This window comes from Tyto alba, unplaced genomic scaffold, assembly GCF_018691265.1.
Source record: "Tyto alba isolate M040663 unplaced genomic scaffold, T.alba_DEE_v4.0 Super-Scaffold_23, whole genome shotgun sequence".
Lineage (NCBI taxonomy): Eukaryota > Metazoa > Chordata > Aves > Strigiformes > Tytonidae > Tyto > Tyto alba.
Window position 1 is genome coordinate 12,452,828 of NW_024881297.1, and position 19,388 is coordinate 12,472,215.

At 50.0% G+C, this 19,388-nt stretch overlaps 1 protein-coding gene across 2 annotated transcripts in view; it reads left to right on the forward strand.

Annotated features, from left to right (window-relative positions):
• The window catches only part of MAML3 (mastermind like transcriptional coactivator 3), a 248,650-nt gene extending 229,375 nt beyond the window's left edge, over positions 1–19,275 (forward strand). Inside the window, exons 3-5 of one of the 2 annotated variants that reach the window (XM_032997696.2) lie at positions 9,932–10,174; positions 12,339–12,426; positions 15,794–19,275. In XM_032997696.2, coding sequence (XP_032853587.1) covers positions 9,932–10,174; positions 12,339–12,426; positions 15,794–16,785 — 1,323 coding nt within the window. In that variant the 3' untranslated portion in view covers positions 16,786–19,275. The remainder of the gene's footprint in view (positions 1–9,931; positions 10,175–12,338; positions 12,427–15,793) is intronic. The other variant, XM_032997697.2, reaches the window with a different exon arrangement.
• The last annotated feature ends 113 nt before the right edge of the window (positions 19,276–19,388 follow it).

Sequence of the window (19,388 nt, forward strand, 5' to 3'; positions counted from 1 at the left end):
TGGAACTAGGTGGTCTGTGTAGCCTGGATTCAAGGATGTTAAAAGAACTAGCTCATGAAATCATAGACCTGGTGTGCCATCCCAGCCACCTCAGCTTATCAGCAGCCAGTTATTTGAAACCACAGCAAAGGTAATGTGGCTTTGTTGCGCAGTTGCAGCTGAAGACCACTTCCCTTGGTCTTGCTGGCTACATTTCGGATATATTTGGCTCTTGATTTTACACTGAAATACCACCTGCAGGGAGGCTGCACGGACAAGTTCCTGCTACCAAAACCAAGGGGGAGTTATTCCAGCTCTTTGGAGGCAGTGTCACACAGGGGAAGATCATGGAATTTATGCATGAATTTGTACAGATGGCCATTCCTCATAAGCACTAATGCATCTGCTTTGGTGCTTTTGTCAGTCACACTCATCATCTGCCAGAGTCCACCAGAAAAAGGAGGTATTCTCCCTCTGTGTTTCTTAGGGGCACGGAGCAGAAAGTCCTCACTTCACCCGACTCCTTCTGCTGTGTGATTTTCCTCCCATGAGGGACTCTGCAGACCATTCACTTGCAAAGCAAGTTGTGCCAGGAGATACGGATAAAGATAAAGCAGCTTTACTGTGAGCATCAGGGGCATGGCGTACGCACCCCCTGAGCCCTCAGAGCATTTCAGCCAGGCCAGAACCCAGCGACAGAGACAGTGGCAGTGCAGGAGAGGTCCTTGGAGGCATGCAAAAAGAAGGCTACTCACTGAGAGGCCCAAACCTTTGCTCTATATTTTTCAGTGGCCTCTTTTTTTTTTTTGCCTTGGCAGAAGCAATGACATGGGGCGATTGCAGCCTCTTCCCAATTTTTGAGGTAAGGTGCCTTCTGCATATGGGAAGGAGAGCATATGGCCCACTGTGTTTATTTCTCAGCCAGGATTCTTTCAGGCTTGGCAAATTACATGCTGCTTGCTGAGGAGCAACACAAGTGCCAAGTTTGAATTTCTAAAAATGAAAGGGATTTCATTTATCACAGCACAGAGAAAAGGATCTGAAAAACGCCCTTAAGTGTGAAAAATACCTTTTGTTTATGCTCAAACAAAATAACCAAGGGGAAATTTAACAAAATTTCACCTAGGGTAAAAAACAAAACAAAACAAAAAATCTCTGCAATCATCCGCAGGAGACTTCAGGCAGCTTCTGCCAGGCGTGAGCTAGAGCCAGGCTCTGTGAAATACCTCAACAACCGGCAAGCTCCATGGGGTACAAGGTGATAATGTGGTACAGGCTTGGGCCATTAGAAGGAAAGGGGCTGCCTGGTAATGGGTTAGTGTTTGCTGCTAGAGAGATCCATTAGAGCATCTTTTCCTCATACTTTTTGCTTTTTCCAGGCCCCACATTTTGCCCTGTGTGTGCTAGAAGCTTTTCTTTCTCTTATAGCATTTATTTTTATTGTGTCATTTTCCCTCTGTTCCCCCTTTTCATTGGCCCTATGTGACTGTTTGTTTAAACCATTTGCCTGCTTTCATCTTCCATTTTTCTTCTCTCCCCCTTCCCGGGGGCTCTCTAGCCGTGATTATCCTTACACTTCACATTAGCTTTCCTCCCTCCTGCTCTAGGATGGGCTCAAACAGGGCATTGATTAAAGCTAAAACCTTTAGCAGAAGAATTTCTAACAGGGTCCAGCTGCTTCCGTGAGCTCCGTTCTCACTCCGCTTTGCTCCCAGACCAGCTTCCGAAGCCCCAGGGAATTTGACAAGATGGGGCCAAGCTGGCACCGAGAGGGCAGTTGCAGCTCCTCCGGAGTGGCCTGATTTGTACTTTTGAATCTCCTCGGCTCTGCCAGCAGTAGAAGGCAGCGGGGACAGGGTGTGGGAAAGCTTACTGCGTGGGCTGGCTTTTCAACTCTCGCCTCCTGCCTTTTGCTCCCCGAAGGTTGCTGCCTGCTTCCAGAGTGGTGGGGCGCACTCTGAAATGCCAGGATGGCACAGCTTCAATGCAGCAGTCTTTGAGGGGAGTAATTACAGCCTTCGTAATGCACACAAAGTATAAGGTTGGGCACTCCGGCGTTTCTTCAAATCCTCGCCCTGCTTCCCTCCCCGCCGCCAGCCCTGCTGGGGGGCCGGAGCTCGGCATTCGGTGCGGCGGCTGTGGGCAGGCGTTGGGAGAGCAGGGCTGCAGCAACGGTGCCAAGAGGCCAGTTCGGGGCTGGCGTTGCGGCCCATCGGCAGCCCCCGAGATGCTCGTGCCAGGGGGCTGCTCCCTCCTCCTCACGGGGCGGGAGCCCTGCGTGGGAGTAACCGATGCGCTGTGAAACCACACCCGGTCTTGCCTCACAGAAACTTGTCTGTGCAGCCGTTCCCTCTGCGGGTCAAATTAATGCCTTGATTAACCCCATTAATTCACTCCTGCAGGAAAATGATGTAAAATTCCATTTCACTGGACCATGAACACTGGTGCAAACGGCTCGAGAGGATGTGAGATTGCAGAGCGGGAGGATTCATTCCCGTTGCAGGGGCTGGCTGGGAGCATCAGGAGCTGCCCCGGCTGCCTCGCAGAGCTGCCAGAGTCTCAGGGGCTCTGTGCCTGCTCAGGTCTCAGCTCCTCCGGGCCGGCTGGTAGCACAGTCACGAGCCCCTGCCATACACAGCATGTGCGGGGCACATCCGTGGGGACTTGCCCAGCACCGCGAGGGTCACGTCCCATAGGTGACCAAGCAGGTACTGGGTGAGAGCCATAACCTTGCAAGAGGCTTTGCTGGAGCCAGGACTTGTAACTCATTAGAGCAAATAAGAAGAGCTCATCTTAATTTTACACTTCACAACTGTTTTTATATTTGTATACTTATTTCTCCCTTTTTTTGACAGGTATGTAAAGAGGCTGTTTTGGGTTTACTTTGGGCTGATGCTTTTTTTTCTCGTAAAAAGAGTAAGACCGATAAAAAATTGCAATTACAAGGAAACTAGTTATTTGAGATAAATGAACGCTTCTCCCTCAGTGCACAAACCCAACCATTATATCGTTACGCTCCGGACCTTGGAACTAGCTGGTGAAACTGGGGATAAACAAACTGAAAAGCAAGAGCGATTTCCCCTGCAAAGGTTTCTTTCTTGGGGGAGGGGAGAAAACACCAGAGTTGTTCTTTGTAAAAGAGGAAATGAGCCTGTTTTAATTACACTCGTTGAAGTTCAATTGGATTTTGTTGAAACACTGCGTTTCTGAATCCCACCATTGGTGCTCAGGATTTGTGGAGTCAAACCACTGCACTGAAGCAGGAGTGGGTGCGTGGGGAGGCAGGGCTTCTGGAGCCAACCGGTAAAATGTCAACCCCTTCTGCCTTGCCTTCCTCGAGGTGAACTTCTGGGAGTCTTTAGCTCTTAAATGGCATTAGAAAAACATTTGCTCATTTTAGAACCCTTTGTTATCTACTTTGTCACCTGAAATGAAGAAATTAGTCCCTCTGATGAACAAACAAAAATACACAGAAGTAATAGTCTGACAGATCCTGTTTGTTCTGTGGAAAGAATAAACTGTATCGAAAACATGGGGAGGAGCAGTGCAGGCGAAGGGAGGTGAAAGGAAAACAAATTGGCTGCATGCAGAGGTCTGATGTCAAACGTCAGAGGATCTTGTTCGCTCAGATACTATATGAAAGACCATGGCAACCGGGGGCCCGGGGAGAGAGGAGAGGTTTGTAGCCCCTCCTTGAGACTGGATGACAGAGGAAATAAGGTGAAGCAATCTGCTCTGCAGAGCCTGCTGCCAGAGTCGGAGTTGTAAACCAGCATATTCCATCCCTTCGCCCTCTACGCTGGCAAAAAAAAAAAAAAAAAAAAAAGAAAAAAAAGAAAAAGGTCTGAAATAGATGGATTTGTAATTCCCTTAGTCTGTCAGATGGTACCATTCTGCGAAAGGTGGCTTTGCTCTTGGCAGCCTGATTTAGTGAGGGGGATTAAGATCCCTGCCTGACACAATAAGTAACAACATTACAAGGAATTTAATAGAAATATTTCCGGGGGTATATAGGAATGTGCTTTCAGGCTGCTCTGAAAACACTGGGTAGAAATTATGTTTTACTGTGCCATAGTATATGGAAATGGAGTAATATTTTTGATCCCAGTAATAGGTTGAAGACCCTCTTTTTCAACCTATGTAGGCACGTACAGAGACACATGCACACACGCACGCAGTACCTAAGAGCCCCGGGCAACGGGGCCGTGCCCGGCAGCAGCGAGGTGCGGGAGCGCCGGGGGCCCGGGAGCAGCAGCCCAGAGCCCGGCAGAGGTAAGGGCAGACAGTGCTGTTCTGTCTTGTACATCGCAGGCCATCCAGTCCCACCGCTCGGTTGTGTTTATCCAGAAAGGCTGTCATCCTTGAAAACATCAGAACGTGGAGATCTGCCATTTCTGATGGGTAATGAAATCATAGCGTAAAAATTTGATTCTTCTTTCTGATATGAATCTGTCTTCAGCTTCCAGCCCTTGTATCTGGTTTTGCCTTCTTCACTGGATAAAAGAACTCTTTAAAGGATTTCTTCTCTCATTAAGGTATTTTTATACACCATGGTCAAAGCATCTCTCAGTTTTCTTTGTGGTAAACTAAATGGATTGAACTCTCTAAGTCACTCACTGGCAGACACTTTCTTCGTCAAATCATTTCTGTGTCTTCTTTTTCTGTTCTGACTCTAAAACGTAGACATCTGATTGTATACGTTTTTCTAGTATCATTCTTCTAATGCAGTATGCAGGATAAGCCACCTCCTGGCTTCTATTTGCTCTTCTGCTCTTTGTATACTCAAGGATTGCATTAGTTCACATGCCACAGAACGGCACAGCGAGCTCCTGTCTGATTGTTCGTTTTGCACATCAAGACCCCTCTTTCAAGTGCCAGCTTCCCTCAGCTTTTTGGGAAACGCTTTGTTCCCAGATGTGGAATACCCATCCTCCATCGCTTTCTGCCTGGAACAGCCCCCTTCTCCCTGGGGTCCTGCTCTGCCCCCCCAGCCTTCTGCCGGAGCCGAGCCAGCTCGCCATGTCCAAAGGCTCTGAGCATGAGGCAGTGCATGGAGGGCCCATGGTTTGGCCAGTCCCTCCCTGCTCTTACCTGCACCCAGCTGCCCAGCTCTCGGGGCACCCGCTGGTGGTCGTTCTGCTTCTTCTGAAAGAAAATTCCTTGATTGCTTTTAGCTGTAGTTGGGAGACAGAATGATATATGGCAGGAATGAACCGCTGCGTGATAAGGATGAGGCATATAAGATTTGAGACAAAGAGGAAGATACCTTTTCCACTCCCCTTTGTTCTGTTCTTGAAAGTCACTTTTGTTTAATGTGCGTAACTGTACATACAGGCATACACATCACCCCTGAACTCCCGTGGATGATCTGCTCGCTCCAGGAGATCCCTGGAGATACACCGGGAGGACACAGGATTCATGCTTTTATTGCTTAACTAAGGATCCAGTCATCAACAGACAGCAACTCCCACGCTGGCTTTAACTAAGCAGCCAGATCCCTACAAAAGTTCACCTTGCTGGGTGCTCTGCAGCTATACAAACCTGTGCAGACATGTTATGCAGACCATTTGGAAATTTCGGCTCTTTTTTAGCTCTGTGACCAGCAGCTTGGCTTTTTCAATACCCAGGTTTGCTCCCAGGGGCCGAGTGCTCAATTCTGTCCCTGGGCTGTTTTAAAAGCAGGTTGCTGAGGATGCGAAGGCAGGAGGGGTCCCGGCAGGGTCCCCAGGAGGCTTAGCCAGGGCCAGTGCTTGCGTTGGAACTCGCTCTGAGGCACAGTCCAGTCAGGGGAAGGGCCCTTGGCATCATCCCCCCTCACGTAACTGGCCTCTTGGCTTTGCCTGCCCCTCGGCGAGCAGATGGAGCGTGTGTAACTCTGCACCAGCCACCGTTACCACGAGAAAGCTGTTTGCAGCCTGTGAGTAGCACACAGTGGCTTTGGGTGTCATTGAAAGGAGCCAGGGTGAAAAATCAGAAGTGACGCTGTACCGTCTCCCCAGGTGTAATGGGCTGAGAATACACCATGTGTTTCCCATCCCAGGGTATCTTGTCACTCCTCTCAGGGGCTACCTGCCTACACCTGCACAGGGCACCCCTGCATGCACGTGCCCAGGGCCCGGGGGAAGGGGTTGGGTTGTCCCCTTGCTGCGGGGGCCCCCCCCGGAGCGGTGGCAGCCTGAGTCACGGGGTGAGTCAGGCTGTGGGCACCGGCCGCCGGGTACCAGCCCTGTCAGCTGCGGAGGCGATGTGCAGCTAGAGCTGCTTAGCCAGGGCGCCGATGTCTGGGGAGTGAGGAGGCAGCAGTGCCGGTTGGTGGAGAAAAGAAAACGCAGAGGCAGGGCAGAGGGTGTAGGAAGGAGAAAGGGACAGCAAGAAAGGAGGAGGAGGAGCAGGAGGTCTAAGGGCAGGAAGGCTTAGGGTGCAGTAGGAGGGTGAGGGAGCTGGCAGGCAGCGCAGGAGCAGAGAGCATTGTCGGTGAAGCTCGGATTCGTTTGGTTTTGAAGCTCGGTAGCTGTGTAAGTGCTGCACTTAGCCCGAGTTGCTTGACTCGTTGCTTGGCTCCTGCGGTGGGCCTGGAGCAGGCATGGCTTGTAAGAGGCAGCCGTGGGGAGCCCAGCGCCACTTCGCTCATCACCAGTGCCCAGCCACACGTGTGTGCCCCCCAGCCCACTTTCAGGTTTCATCTCCGTGCAGGACCTCCGGAGGGAACCGTGGAAGGAGGCTGGGGGTGCACACCCATGACCAGGAGCCCACGCGGCCCCACGCCGCTGCCAGGGCTGGGCAGGGGCGTACAACCCCCGCCTCGGGGGTTAACAGCAGCAGCGCCGGGCTGCAGGGGTGCTCTCGGTAAAGAGCTCTGCTCCCAGGTGCTGGGGAGCATTTTCCTGCCTGCGGAGACCTTTTGCCCGGGCTGTGCTCCTGTTTTCAGGACACGCAACCCAGGGCTGCACCCGGTGATGCCAGCGGGGCCTTTCATCATTGGTTGGGAAGAGCTTTCGCCAAAAAAAATGGAAAGGAGAAGAAATATTCCAGGCAGGAGAGTGGTGTTCTGCCTTGATGAAGAAGGCCTGGCCTTAAACCTGTTATTAGAACTGGAAAGAGGAAGTTTTCACGATGAGTAGGTAAACTCTTGTAGCTCGAAATGGCTAAACACACAACGGTGGAAATAACACCTTTGTGCTAATCTTCATGTTTCCTCCAGCTGCTGCACAGTGCACAGGGCTCATGTCAGCTGGCGGGGCTCCTTTCAAAGCTTTCTTCCTTTTAAACTCTGGAATTAACTTATAACGTAATACGATACGGAGCAGAGTGCCTTCTGCGACACTCCATGGGGCGAGTGTGTCCCTCGACTGTAGCCGTGCGTGCGTAAGAGCCAGGACAGTAGTTCTGTAGTAAGACTGTTTTGAAGGCGATTCAGCAAGGACTTGGGCTGGAGCCCCAGAGGCAGCTGTGCGCTGCGGCTCGCCGGAGGAAGCTCCAAGTGATGTCACTTCACAGCATGCCCTTTGGTTCCCGGGTTTTTCCTCCCCCCCCCCCCCCCACTTTTCTTTTTCCTTGTAGCGGCTGCAGCAAAGGCTCCATTATTTGGCAGCGTGGCATTGCTTTTGTCTATAAATGGAAGCAGTTGGCCCATCTCCCAGTATAACACAAGATAGTCCTGTGCATCAGTTATGCAATCTGTGGCTTGATGACTTCATCAGAAGTCGGGGGAGGGCCAAGGGGGTGGTAGGAAAAAGCCTTTACCGTCAGCTCTGCCGATATCTGTGTGTCCCCCAAAGCAAAGAAAGCGGGAGCTCCGTGGCTGGGGTGAATTCGGCTGAGGGACAGCTCGTGGGTACACTGCCCTGACCCCGGCCGGGGGCAGCCCCCGCAGCCCTCAGGTTGTAAAATGCAGTGGGAGACGGGACCAGGGGAGAAGTGGGAAGAGGAGTGGGGAGGGAACTTTCGAACCAGGGCAGATGTTAAAAAAGAGAAAAAGCCTAAATATTGGAGAGCTGCCTTTCGGCAGAGAGCCCTTCAGGGAATATCTGTGCAAAGCAGAGATGTGGACAAATTGTATTTTCTTGTTATTTCCTCAGAAGGGTCCTTGAAAACCTGACCTTCGTGCAGAAAGGCTGGTCCAAATTTCCCAAGCTACACTCAAGGATTGATTTTAACCCATTCATTGACTGGGTTGGGGTGGGTGTCACAAGATTACTTTTCTGTCTATTCTCAATCACACAGTGATTGACATAACTCAAACCATCAGTGAAGCAGATTAATCTAAACCTCACCCTGGCATGCTTTGCACAAAGGATCCTAAAGTGATATATAGGTCCTTTCCATCAAGCCAGTGTTTTTGAATGAGTACCCATCTCTGTAAAACAGCTCAGGAGATTCTAACCAGCAAATGTTAAGGCTGATCCTGCCAATAAAGCAGCTCTCTGCGGAGCTTGCTCTGGCTCGCTTAGGCTGGCAGAGGTGCAGAGCACTGGTATCGCCCCAAGCCGGGACGTGCTGGTGGCTTTGCCAAGGCCTGATAAAAGGTGGTCCTGCCCCACGGAGCAATTCTTGACCATTTTTAAGTCTGACGGGAAGCCAGCCTGAGGTAACAGCAGCATCACTCATCTCTCCCTCACCAGGCCGGGGTGCTGAGCGCCGGGCGCTGATGAAGCGCTGGGGGGGGGGGGGGGGGCGGTGCCCAAGCCGGCCCCACGGCGAGGGGTGCCAGCCGTGGGGCTCCCACGCGGGCCGAGCACGGGCTGCGAGCCGTGACCCAGGGCCAGTCCCCGCTGCGGCTGCTCCTCCGGGACGCCGAGCAGCGATGCTGTGGCTGCGAGGCGCTCGGGTACTGGCCCGGGGGAGGCAGGCGGGAGGGAAAATCCTTCAGCTCTTCTACACCGAGGAGTACCTGGGGGGGTGTCGGAGGGACCCACCGCCCCGCCGCAGCCTGGGCAGGAGGGGGGGACACAGATGATTTTAAGACGCCCCGGGGAGAGGCCGGGCGGCGGGCGGGCAGTGACACCTGCCGGCGGCAGCGCCGGGGAACCGGGACCCCCCCGGGACCGCGGGGTGCTGGGGGAGGGGGAAGGGGGGGACCCCCCCGGCCCCTTGCAGCCCCCCCGGCCCCTTGCAGCCCCCCGGCCCCTTGCAGCCCCCCCGGCTGGCGCCCGGTGGGAGGGCGAGCCGGCGGAGGGAGGGGGTTTTGAGATTTACCCCCCGGTAAATCTCTTCTTCTATGCTTCTTCTTAGTTTTTTTTGGTGTTTGTTTGTTTGGGTTTTTTTGTTTGTTTGTTTGTTTTTTGTTTTTGTTTTTCCCCAGCGCTGAAAGGCAGCAAATTGGATTAGAAACGTGAAGAGAAAGCAGGGTGGGTTTAGGAGAAGGTGGCCGGGGCATCCCGTGCCCCGCATCCTTTCAGATACGTGCTTTTGGTCTGCTGCTGCGGGATGGAAGTCTTAAATAAACACATCTTGTGGTTAAATCCTGAGATTCCGGTGGAATATAATGGGGCATTAATGCTGCCAGCTCCTGCTATTGGTTCTGTGTGCCTAAAACCTCAGCTCCTTGAGGACTGTGTGAAACTGCCATTATGGAGAAAGGGAATTGGGAAGAAAATACATTTCTTGTCTCCATGATGAGGGAGGAAAAGTTTAGGAAAACATTACTCTGAAGTTATGTATCCTGAATGAAAATAAACCTAGTATGCAACTTTATTATTTTATTATTAATGAATTGTAAAGTGCTTTTACTTTATCTGTGGGGTCTTTGAACTCGGGGAGAGAAGAGGAACCTGGTCCCCGTAGGGAACAGCCCGGGACTTGGTCACAGGCCACGAGCACCTTTCTGAGGACTTTTACTTTCTTCAAGCTCCAGTCTTCACCCACAGGCTCAATGCTTCTTGCTAAGGAGCTGTAATTTCCCTTGCCCAGGGAGCGCCCCGAGTAACAAGGCCGCCTCTCTCTCTTTGCACAGGAGCAGCATCAGGTGGGACTGTCTCGGACCACGGGGCCTATGCAGCCTTCGGTCCCACCGGGCTCCAGCAGCGTGGGCACGGGCACGAGCTCTGGCGGGGCCTTCCTGGGAAACCAACCTCAAGCGGCCATCATGAAGCAGATGCTGATCGAGCAGAGAGCCCAGCTCCACGTGATAGAGCAGCAGAAACAACAGTTTCTAAGAGAGCAAAGGCAGCAGCAGCAACAGATCCTGGCAGAGCAGGTACCGTATCTGCTTGTCTTGGGCACCACCGCGCTCGCCGGCATGAGGGACAGCGCAGCGCTGGCCCTCCCTCCCTTCTGCATTTGGTAAATCTCTCTCTGTGGCTCCTGTCATTGTATTTCAGCAATGGTTATCAAAGAGGCATCTGCCTCAGTCTTTACCATTAGCTTGGCAAATGTTACCCATGTTCCTAGCAGTGGGCTTGACAGTTGCATGGGAATTTAGGTACGGGAAAAGTTAGCTCTCAACCCGGTGTCTCCTGGTGCCTTGGCTCTGGCAGAGGCAGACTCTGCTACCGTTACAGTTGCTGGTCCTCTCTCATACCTCTGACCGTTGTCTTGTACTGGCAAAAGCTATGTGCAGTGATCTGGGACACAGAATTGATGTCGGTTAAAAGTAACCTAGCAAAGAAAAAAATTCGGTATCTACTCAGATCCATTCCTTAATCTGGTTTATCCCATAGTGGTATGAGCAATTCTGTTAGCACGAGGGAAATGCAGCATCAAGGAGGGGAACCAGAGGCTGAAGTGGGAGAACAGTAAAGCCACTTCTCACAGTGGCAGTGAGGAGCTGCTGCCTTGGAGCCTGACACCTGGCTTCTAGAGCTCTCAGGCTTTGCAATACAGTTGTTAAATTACCCTGTCTGAGTGGTGATGTCTTATGCACGTTTAACGCGGCCATAGTTTAAAATCAACCCAGGAGAAAGTCAGTGGAAAGTCACACTGTTCAGTTCTTGTAAGTTCATACCCAAGTTTAAACTTGCAGTCCCCTAACGTCACCTAGCTGATGAGCTGATAGGTCAGTCCTTGCTTTGAGCTTGGCTTCACCTCTCTTGTGGGGGAAATACAGTTTAAGACCTGGGGTCTGCTTTAATTTGTGTTAGAACTTGTGCATGTTGTATAACCACAGAAATACTGCTCTTCTTTCCCTCTTCTCATGGTCCTCCTGAGAAATAGAAAAAATCACTCCTAATGAACAGAAAGGATGCTCCGAGAAATATTCAGGATAAAGATGCATGAATTGGTTCAGGGGTGAACAAGTGCAGAAGCGTGAGGATGCTGTAACGTCCCCCCATCATGGATTAGGCCAATTCAAGTGCATAAGCATAAGAGCCAGTCACTGACTTGGCTGCTGAAGGCAAAGCCTGAAAGTGTTGAAAAACCACAAGGCTGAGGCTGTCAAGTGCGCTGGCATAGATGAAAAGTGATGAAGTCAAGGTCCTCAGGCTCCTAGATTTTGGGTATTTTGTGCCTAACAAGGTTCCCTTTATCTTTTTGATGGTTTGTATCACATACATATGAACACAGGGATTAGTACTTGCTTCTTTCCCATCTTTGCTGTTCTCTTACCTTCATCACACATCCTTGGTTTTGGACACAGTATTTGTACAGCTGCAGATGAAGCACCCAGACGTCCTTTTAGTAAGTGCTTAGTCGAGTATACCCTGGGCTTTGAAAGCTCTGGTAAACACACTCTCTGTTTTTACAATGAGCCCTTGATTCTGTTTTAGATGCATGAGTATTCATAGAAAATAACCACAGAGGAGCAGTGTGGGCCGGATCAAGGGAAGGAGGCATTTTGCAATCAGCTGTTCCCCAAATATTGTTCACTGAAGCACAAGAGGAAACGTGCCTTAGTAGCCTGCCCCTGGTTTGGCTCGGCAACGGTCCTAGGCCACAGTGCTCAGGGCAAGGAGCAGTACTCCTTGCAACTGAGTGTTTTGAGTTCAGAAGTGGAAGAAAATCTTGTATCAGGAACACAAACCTTTAGACCTTGTCAGGGCTGGGGTGAGGAAAGGCGGTGTGGCTACAGTTGCCCTTAGACCTAGGTGGGCAAAGTTATTTCATATCTCTCCTTCTCCTTTCAGCCTGAAGACAGTTAAGTTCACACTGTAGAGGTTGAGATGAAGTGGTTGTAAGTCAGAAGAGATGATGTTAGCCTCAGTGCTTATTCCGTTTTGAACCAAAAGGAGTCCGTGTGCTGAGTAGCCCAAGTGCTCTCAGGAGGACTCTTCAAATGACTCTGCTTGTCTCTCCAGAACAGCTTGCTAGATAAGAAACGCTGCAGTTCTGCTGCAGTACTTTTGCCACCAGCCCCTTTCTCAGCTCACTAATTAATTAATCATCTTTTTCTCTTCTGTTTTCTTGCCCTCATTCATTTTCAGCAGTTGCAGCAGCAGTCACATTTGCCTCGGCAGCATCTGCAGCAACAACGGAGCCCGTATCCAGTGCAACAGGTCAATCAGTTCCAAGGTAAAAGCCAAATTCTTTTTCCTATATTGGAGTCAGTGTATGCCCCCGTAGTGGGCATGTGGAAGTTCATGACTTCTGTGAAGACCAGGGTTTAAGCAGTGTGCCAGAAGAGAAAGACGGGCTGTTACACACTTGCACATACTGCATATTTTACCAAAGGGAAATGCTCAGGTTTGTGTATTTAGTGAAGTTTCTAATTTCCTTCCTGCTCCGCTCAGCTAAAGCTGCATTTTTTTTATTTGACATTTGTTTTGCCTCTTTGACATCTGGATTTTATGGATTTATCTTGTTTGCCTCCACTCTCATTATGCTTTTTTTTTTTCAGCTAGTGTCTCTCACTGTATCTTGGTTTTGCCCCTCTTCATTCTCCACTTTATTTAATTTCATGAGCAGAGAATTTCAGAGAGGTCATCCTTATGTGGAGAAGTGACTGATAAATGTCAGGTGTGGGAAGCACACTGAAATATCTGGGATGTAAATGGAGATTTTTTTAATGGTCTCAAAAAAAGCAAGTAGTATTTCGGTGTGCTCACAGATAGCTGAAGAACATAAGTACGATCATTTTGGTTTAGGAAAAGAAGTTAATTCTGAGCTTTTTAGGTGCAGAGCATCAGATGAATGTCTTCACCAACCATGGATTCTAAATAGACATGAAAGGAACACGCACTTGCGCTGTATATTCATGATAGTGTCATGTAACGGCAACAGAAAACAAGGCAGGCAGGCATACTGCAGTTCTTGGACCCAGGAAGTGAAGAGGCAGCCAGATCTTCTGCTGGTATCTATCAGGGTGGCTCCTTCTGATCGCCCTCTCATTTTTATCTTTGGCAGCATGAATTCTGTATGAAATAATTTTTTCCCCCAACAATTCATTTGCAAAATCAAAATGTATGTGTGTGCACCGCCACGTAGTGAGATGCAGATGTAAAATCTTTCTGCATTAATGCTTCTTTTGAAACCTTGCCTTCCTATTTATTATTTAAAAGAAATGGAGAAGAGAGTTTAGGCTAATCTGACAGAGCGAGGAATTAATTTTCATAAATGAGCTAATTTAAATATAAATATTTCACCGTTTTTCCTATTTAGTCACAAGGTTGTAATCCAGTGCAGTAGGTTGTGTTAATGACACCAGAAGGTGGCCCAAAATCTTGAAATCTGTTGCATCTCTCTTTGAACTACTCTTTGTCTGATCTCCTGTCTCTTAGGCCAAGCACGGTAGTTAACAAAAGTAGTATGTCAACCACTTGCTGGTAGCGACTCCTTTGGAGGTTTTCAACTGCCACTATTAATTAAAAAATAGCTAAAGATGCATTAAGTAAGTTTTTAACATTATCTGTATCTTAAGCACTACAATGCCAGAAACGTTGTAAAAAGAGACTGTTTCTAATCACGGAAGGAGGAGGTGATCTAAATTAAGAAAAATCCAGGGGACCCCAGTGCCAGTCATGAAGAAAATGGTTTGATAGCATGGATAAAGTAAAAGCTGCCACTACATTTGCCCTGTTCAAGGGAGATCCAGATGGTCGCTCTTCATGCTACAAAACATTTCATTTATCTATATGTTGGAGCTAAAAGCATCCTCCAGTAGCTTATCCTGCTGCAGGGAAAAGGGAGGTGTAGCCGTCCTCTGCATTATGTGCAAAACTATAGAAATGGCGCTTCCTTTGTTCATACCCATTTCTCCTGGAAACCAGGCCAGAGTCAGTAACAGGGCTCAGCATTCTCTATTCTCCACAGACATTCAGGTATGTTGTCTGCCACTGAGGCATGACAGATAGGGGCTGATTCAAGAACATTCAGGTTTTGTTGTGCAGTTCATGACTCTTAAAGCAACCATTTTATATTTCTGTCTTGCATTTAATAATGTCTGAGCTGGGAGTAATCGTGTGCCTCGTACCCTCAGAGCTTCACCTGCAGAGTATTGTATTTAATTTGGTATGGTAGTGACTCAAAACCACAATGAACCCATGGCATAATCAGAGTTCCGGTAATTGTTTTTAAATAAAGATAGTAAATACAGAAACATATTGGCTTCCCAGAAATCGATAGCTGCCCCCCAGCCCTGAAAGGAAGACACAAGCATGGTTCAGTTATCTGCCACGGTGTGGAATTTAACAAGGTTAGGATTTTCTGGTTTCTCATCACTGGCCTAAGGTGGAGTAAAATGTGCTTATAATATTGATTCACTAATACACTCTCCCTGCTTTAAATGTCCACAAAAAACAATTTTTCTTCTTTCCATAGACTTAATCAGTAACAATGATATAGAAAATCCATTCATTTATGCCTCCTGAGCTATTAAAAAATTGATTGGCCTTCTGAGCCTGACATTTCCATTTTCAAGGCTTACTTTTGAAAGACAATGGAGATATTTAAAAGAGAGCTTCAAATGGCGAACTGCAGTTCAGCTGCTTTGCTGCCATTGAAGACAACCAGTGGAAGCTTTCTCATTTGCTTGCTAGAAGCTGAATAAGGCTTATCTGAAGAAGAAAAGTGCTACTGGATCGCAGTGTGTATGCAACTTTGAAGTCTTAGGGACTGATTTCTTTCATGGAGGAGGGTGCACATTGTCACGGGTCCTGGGGGAAAAAATGCACACAAAAAGAAAGGCTCACATTTACTTTTGAAAGGGAACTTTGACTCCCAGGTCACTTCTTAAAATTTTGACCTCTGGTCCTCGTGGAGTAGGAGGAAGGCAGGCTTGGCTTAGCCCTGCAGCTCCTGTGGCTGTCTGTCTTAGGTACCCAAGCGGGTTATGATCAGGGAGGCAACCATGGCTGTAATCATGCGTCACGCATGCAATTGTGTTGCCTCGATTCTTCAAGAACCCGAAGCCATGAATCCCTTTGGGTACACATCCCAAAATTGTCATAATTGAGAATTACTTAGTGAGTAGATCACTGGCCTTTTAACCTTGCCAGCCTCATTTTAGGGTTTAAGGGAATTTAGTCTGCTCATCTGCATTGATGGTATTCTCTGCTGAACAGCATCCCGCTTCATATGTAGGCTGCATAACACGGCCGGCGATTCCTGTTTGGGGCAGCACTGGAGCTGTGCTGACTCACCCCTTCAAGGAGGGGGGACTCAGCAGGCCAGGACAGTGGCTGCAGCCCGAGTGAGGTGGGGAACACATAATCTCTGAAATGCAACAAACGCTAGGCAGCAAGCACATTCCCAAGGATGGATAACCTTCTAGCTCTCCGCTAACCTTCACTTGAAATGATAATTTATTCACTCAGAAAGCAGAGCAATCTGAAATCCTCCTGTGACGCAGAAGGCTCCTACAGATTCTCTCTCATGCAAAGACGTGTTAATTACGATTTACAGGGTTGTGGTTTATTCTTACCTTCCTCCCTTTTTGGTGTAGGTTCTCCCCAGGATATGGCGGCTGTGAGAAACCAAGCAGCACTCCAGAGCATGAGGACATCCCGAATGATGGCCCAGAACGCGAGCATGATGGCAATGGCTCCCTCCCAGAACCCAAGCACGCTGCCCACGACCGCGGGCCAGTCGGACATGGGAATGGCTCCTTACAGCAACGCCTCTTCCAGCCAGCCGGGAATGTACAGTATGAGCACAGGGATGAGCCAAATGTTGCAGCACCCAAACCAAAGCGGCATGAGCATGGCACATAACGCGGGCCAGGGAACGAGGCAGCCTGCCTCGGGACAAGCAGTGGGAATGGTTGGCAATTTTGGTCAGAGCATGCTGGTAAACTCTGCTCTTCCCCAGCATCAGCAGCAGATGAAAGGACCTGTGGGCCAGGTCTTACCCAGGCCCCAAGCACCACGACTCCAAAACTTGATGGGGACTGTCCCTCAAGGCACACCAAGCTGGCCGCAGCGAGGCTTGCAAGGCATACCCGGGAGGACTAGCAGTGAAATGGGGCCCTTCAATAACGGCACAACGTACCCGATGCCGTCTGGGCAGCCACGGCTGTCCAAGCAACATTTCCCACAGGGGCTTAATCAGACAGTTGTGGACACGAGTGGAACAGTAAGAGCCCTGAACCCAGCAATGGGAAGACAGTTGCTGCAACCACTACCTGGGCAACAAGGAGCTAGCCAGGCCAGGCCGATGGTAATGCCTGCAATAAGCCAAGGGGTCCCCCCCATGTCCGGCTTTAGTCAGCCTCCCACGCAGCAAATGCCAGGCAGTAACTTTGCTCAGAGCAGCCAAGGCCAGGCCTACGAGAGGAATCCCACTCAGGACATATCTTACAACTACAGCAGTGAAGGAGCAGGGGGGTCATTCTCCAGTTTAGCAGAGGGCGCAGACCTTGTGGACTCCATCATTAAGAGCGGACCAGGGGATGAGTGGATACAAGAACTCGATGAGTTGTTTGGAAACCCCCAGTGAGTGGTCTTGTACAGTGTGGAGCTTTGGTTGTTACGTTTGAAAAAAAGAAAAGAGAGAGTTGGATGTTCTCCCCATCCTTGGATTGTTTGTTTTGTTCTGTTTTGTTTGAATTAGTTTGGGGTTATTTTGTTTTCTTTTGTTTTTAATCGTGCAAACTGAGCTGATCTGTAGCCAACTTTGGAAGATTTAGGGGACGATGAAAACATCGGCATCCCAAGACTTCCACCAAGCAATCTCCATTGCATGGCAGCACCCGCTGAGGGGGGCTGGGGGGGCAGGATGGGGAAACTGGAAAAGCCAGCTGATGCCTCTGGTTGGGAAAATTTGTTCTTTCCCCACTGAAATAAGGCTTCATTGCACAGCGGTATGGGGGTGGTCCCGATATCTCCCACCTCCTGTAACTGTAAACACTGCAACTTTCAGGGGAGCAGATGAAAGCGGCTGGGAGCAAAGCCGACAGACGTCTGTGGGCAATTGCACAGGCCCCGGTCGGTAACGGGCTTAACCCCGGGGGCAAGCAGGTCTCGGTGAGGGAAGGGAACGTGCAGCACACATGCGACAAACCTAAACAGTCACAGGAAGGTCACCATTTTCACTGCAGAGTGATAAAAATCCAATAAAAGTGTAGGAGAAGGTAAATGTGGTGGTGTGGTGAGGACAGTTTGATTCTGGGACTGCTGCTGGAGACAGCTTAGGTGGGTGAGCTAATTCGACGAGCTGTTCGGTCCCCCCTGGGGACTTTGGAATAGTGTTTCCCTGTCAGAGCGCTTCGGTGTGTGTCGGCTGCCCAGGGGAGCAGAACAAATGGTGTCGAGGGGCTAAGAGGTACCAGGAGACACCCGCGTAGCTCCTACGCGGGTCCCTCTCGCTCCTTCCTCCGCAGTGTGTTTGCAGTTCGCTTCCTTCCTTGTAAAGCGAGGTGAGCTGGCTGCACTTTTTTTCAGGTGAGCAGCAACTGCCACAAAGGGGCAAGGCAGGGGAGGAGAAAACAAACGTGAGAGAATGTACAGGGCGGGTTTGGCGGGCGGAATGGGTTTCTCCTCTCCTCTTGAAAAGTGCAAGTTTAGCAAGCAGTGTTACCCTGGGGTGTCGGGGCTCTCAATGCGATGTTATATGCAACCTGATCTTCAGTTTTATACAGAAGTTTGGTCTAATCTCTGTGGTTTGCTGCAATAAAATTCACTGCAGTATCTGAAGAACAGGAGCCAATGAAGGACTACTGTAAAGATCATTCACGAATGGGTAAAATAATCCATGTAGTCATTACAAACATGGGGTCTGCCCAAATAAGCTTTTAGGTAATAGTGGCGTATCACTGTCTCCACTGTGTGGACCGGTGCTGAGCAGCACTGCAATGAAATTGTGGTATGTCTTGCACAATACTGAGACATCAGCCATTCTGAATGTCTAAAGCAGCGGTTCCGAAGCTGCAGTCTGAGGCTGAAGTAAGTTGTCCTCCGAAACCTGTCACCTTTTTAGTGTTTTCAGACGAGAGCTGCTTATCAACTTATATAGTGGTGCATTAAAAAAAATGTTAGCGTGACCCACAGTCCAGAAAGTTTTGGATCTTCTGGCCTAATGCTGGCCTCTGTAAGCCATAAGATGTGCTCTGCAGCGAAAGCGTCTCTGGTGTTACGAGTACCAACTACCCAGCTACCGGTTACCTCCTTGCACGCTGCTCTCCTCGGGCCCGGCGACACGAGGTGCTCAGCTGCTGACACCCACGGGAGCTGAGGGGCTCGGCACCTTGCATTTTCAAGTCCTGCCTTTCCCTGCGGAGCACAGATATGCATCACATTAAAGAGTGGGAGCCAAACAGGCCCGGAACCATCTCAGCGGCCCGCTACGGTTCCCTTCTGTGCAGCAACTCCTTGCAGGGCTTACCTAGATGAGGGGAAGTATCTGTTTTAAATGCTGTCATGTAGGCAGGACAAGCTGCATTTTTACCATGGACCAGCTGGTCAAAGTGAGCTATCAGTCCAGCTTGCCCTGACTGCTAAATTTTTAAAAAATGCTTTAGTTACACCTCTTTTAGCTAACCCCTTTTTAAAATACAGTGCAAGGACCTAATCCAGTTCCTGCTGAAGACGATAGGGGTTTGCCTGTCCACTGCTTCAGCAGGAGCTGGGTCGGGCCCTAATTCCGTGAAAGAGAGCACCAGCCAAACTTTTCAGTCCGTCTTTTGGGTAAGCGGCTCTCGGCCGGGCTGGCCCGGGCAGAAGGGACGAGGAATGAGAAAACAGCGAGAGAAATGGTACCCGGGAGGGACGAGGGCGTCGTGCCTGCGTGAGCGTGTGGGTGAGGGAGCGGCGAGCTGGCGTGGCGCGTCCCTGGGCCGCCCTGCCCTGTCCGACGGGGCCGTGCCGGGGCGGGAGGCAGCCAGCCCGAGCCTGCCACGCCGGGACGGCACCGGGGATGGCACCGCGCCCCTTCTTCCTCGGGTGGGAGTGGGGGGGGGGTCACCGGCCAGCGCAGGGCTGGAAAACGGGGGTTTGGAAACACCGAACCACCGAGCGGCGGCCGAGTGCAAATCCATGCGCATCAGGGAGGGACAGGCTTTGGTGGATAAGTGGTGGTGAAGACTGAGTCTCTGTTGTCTTTGT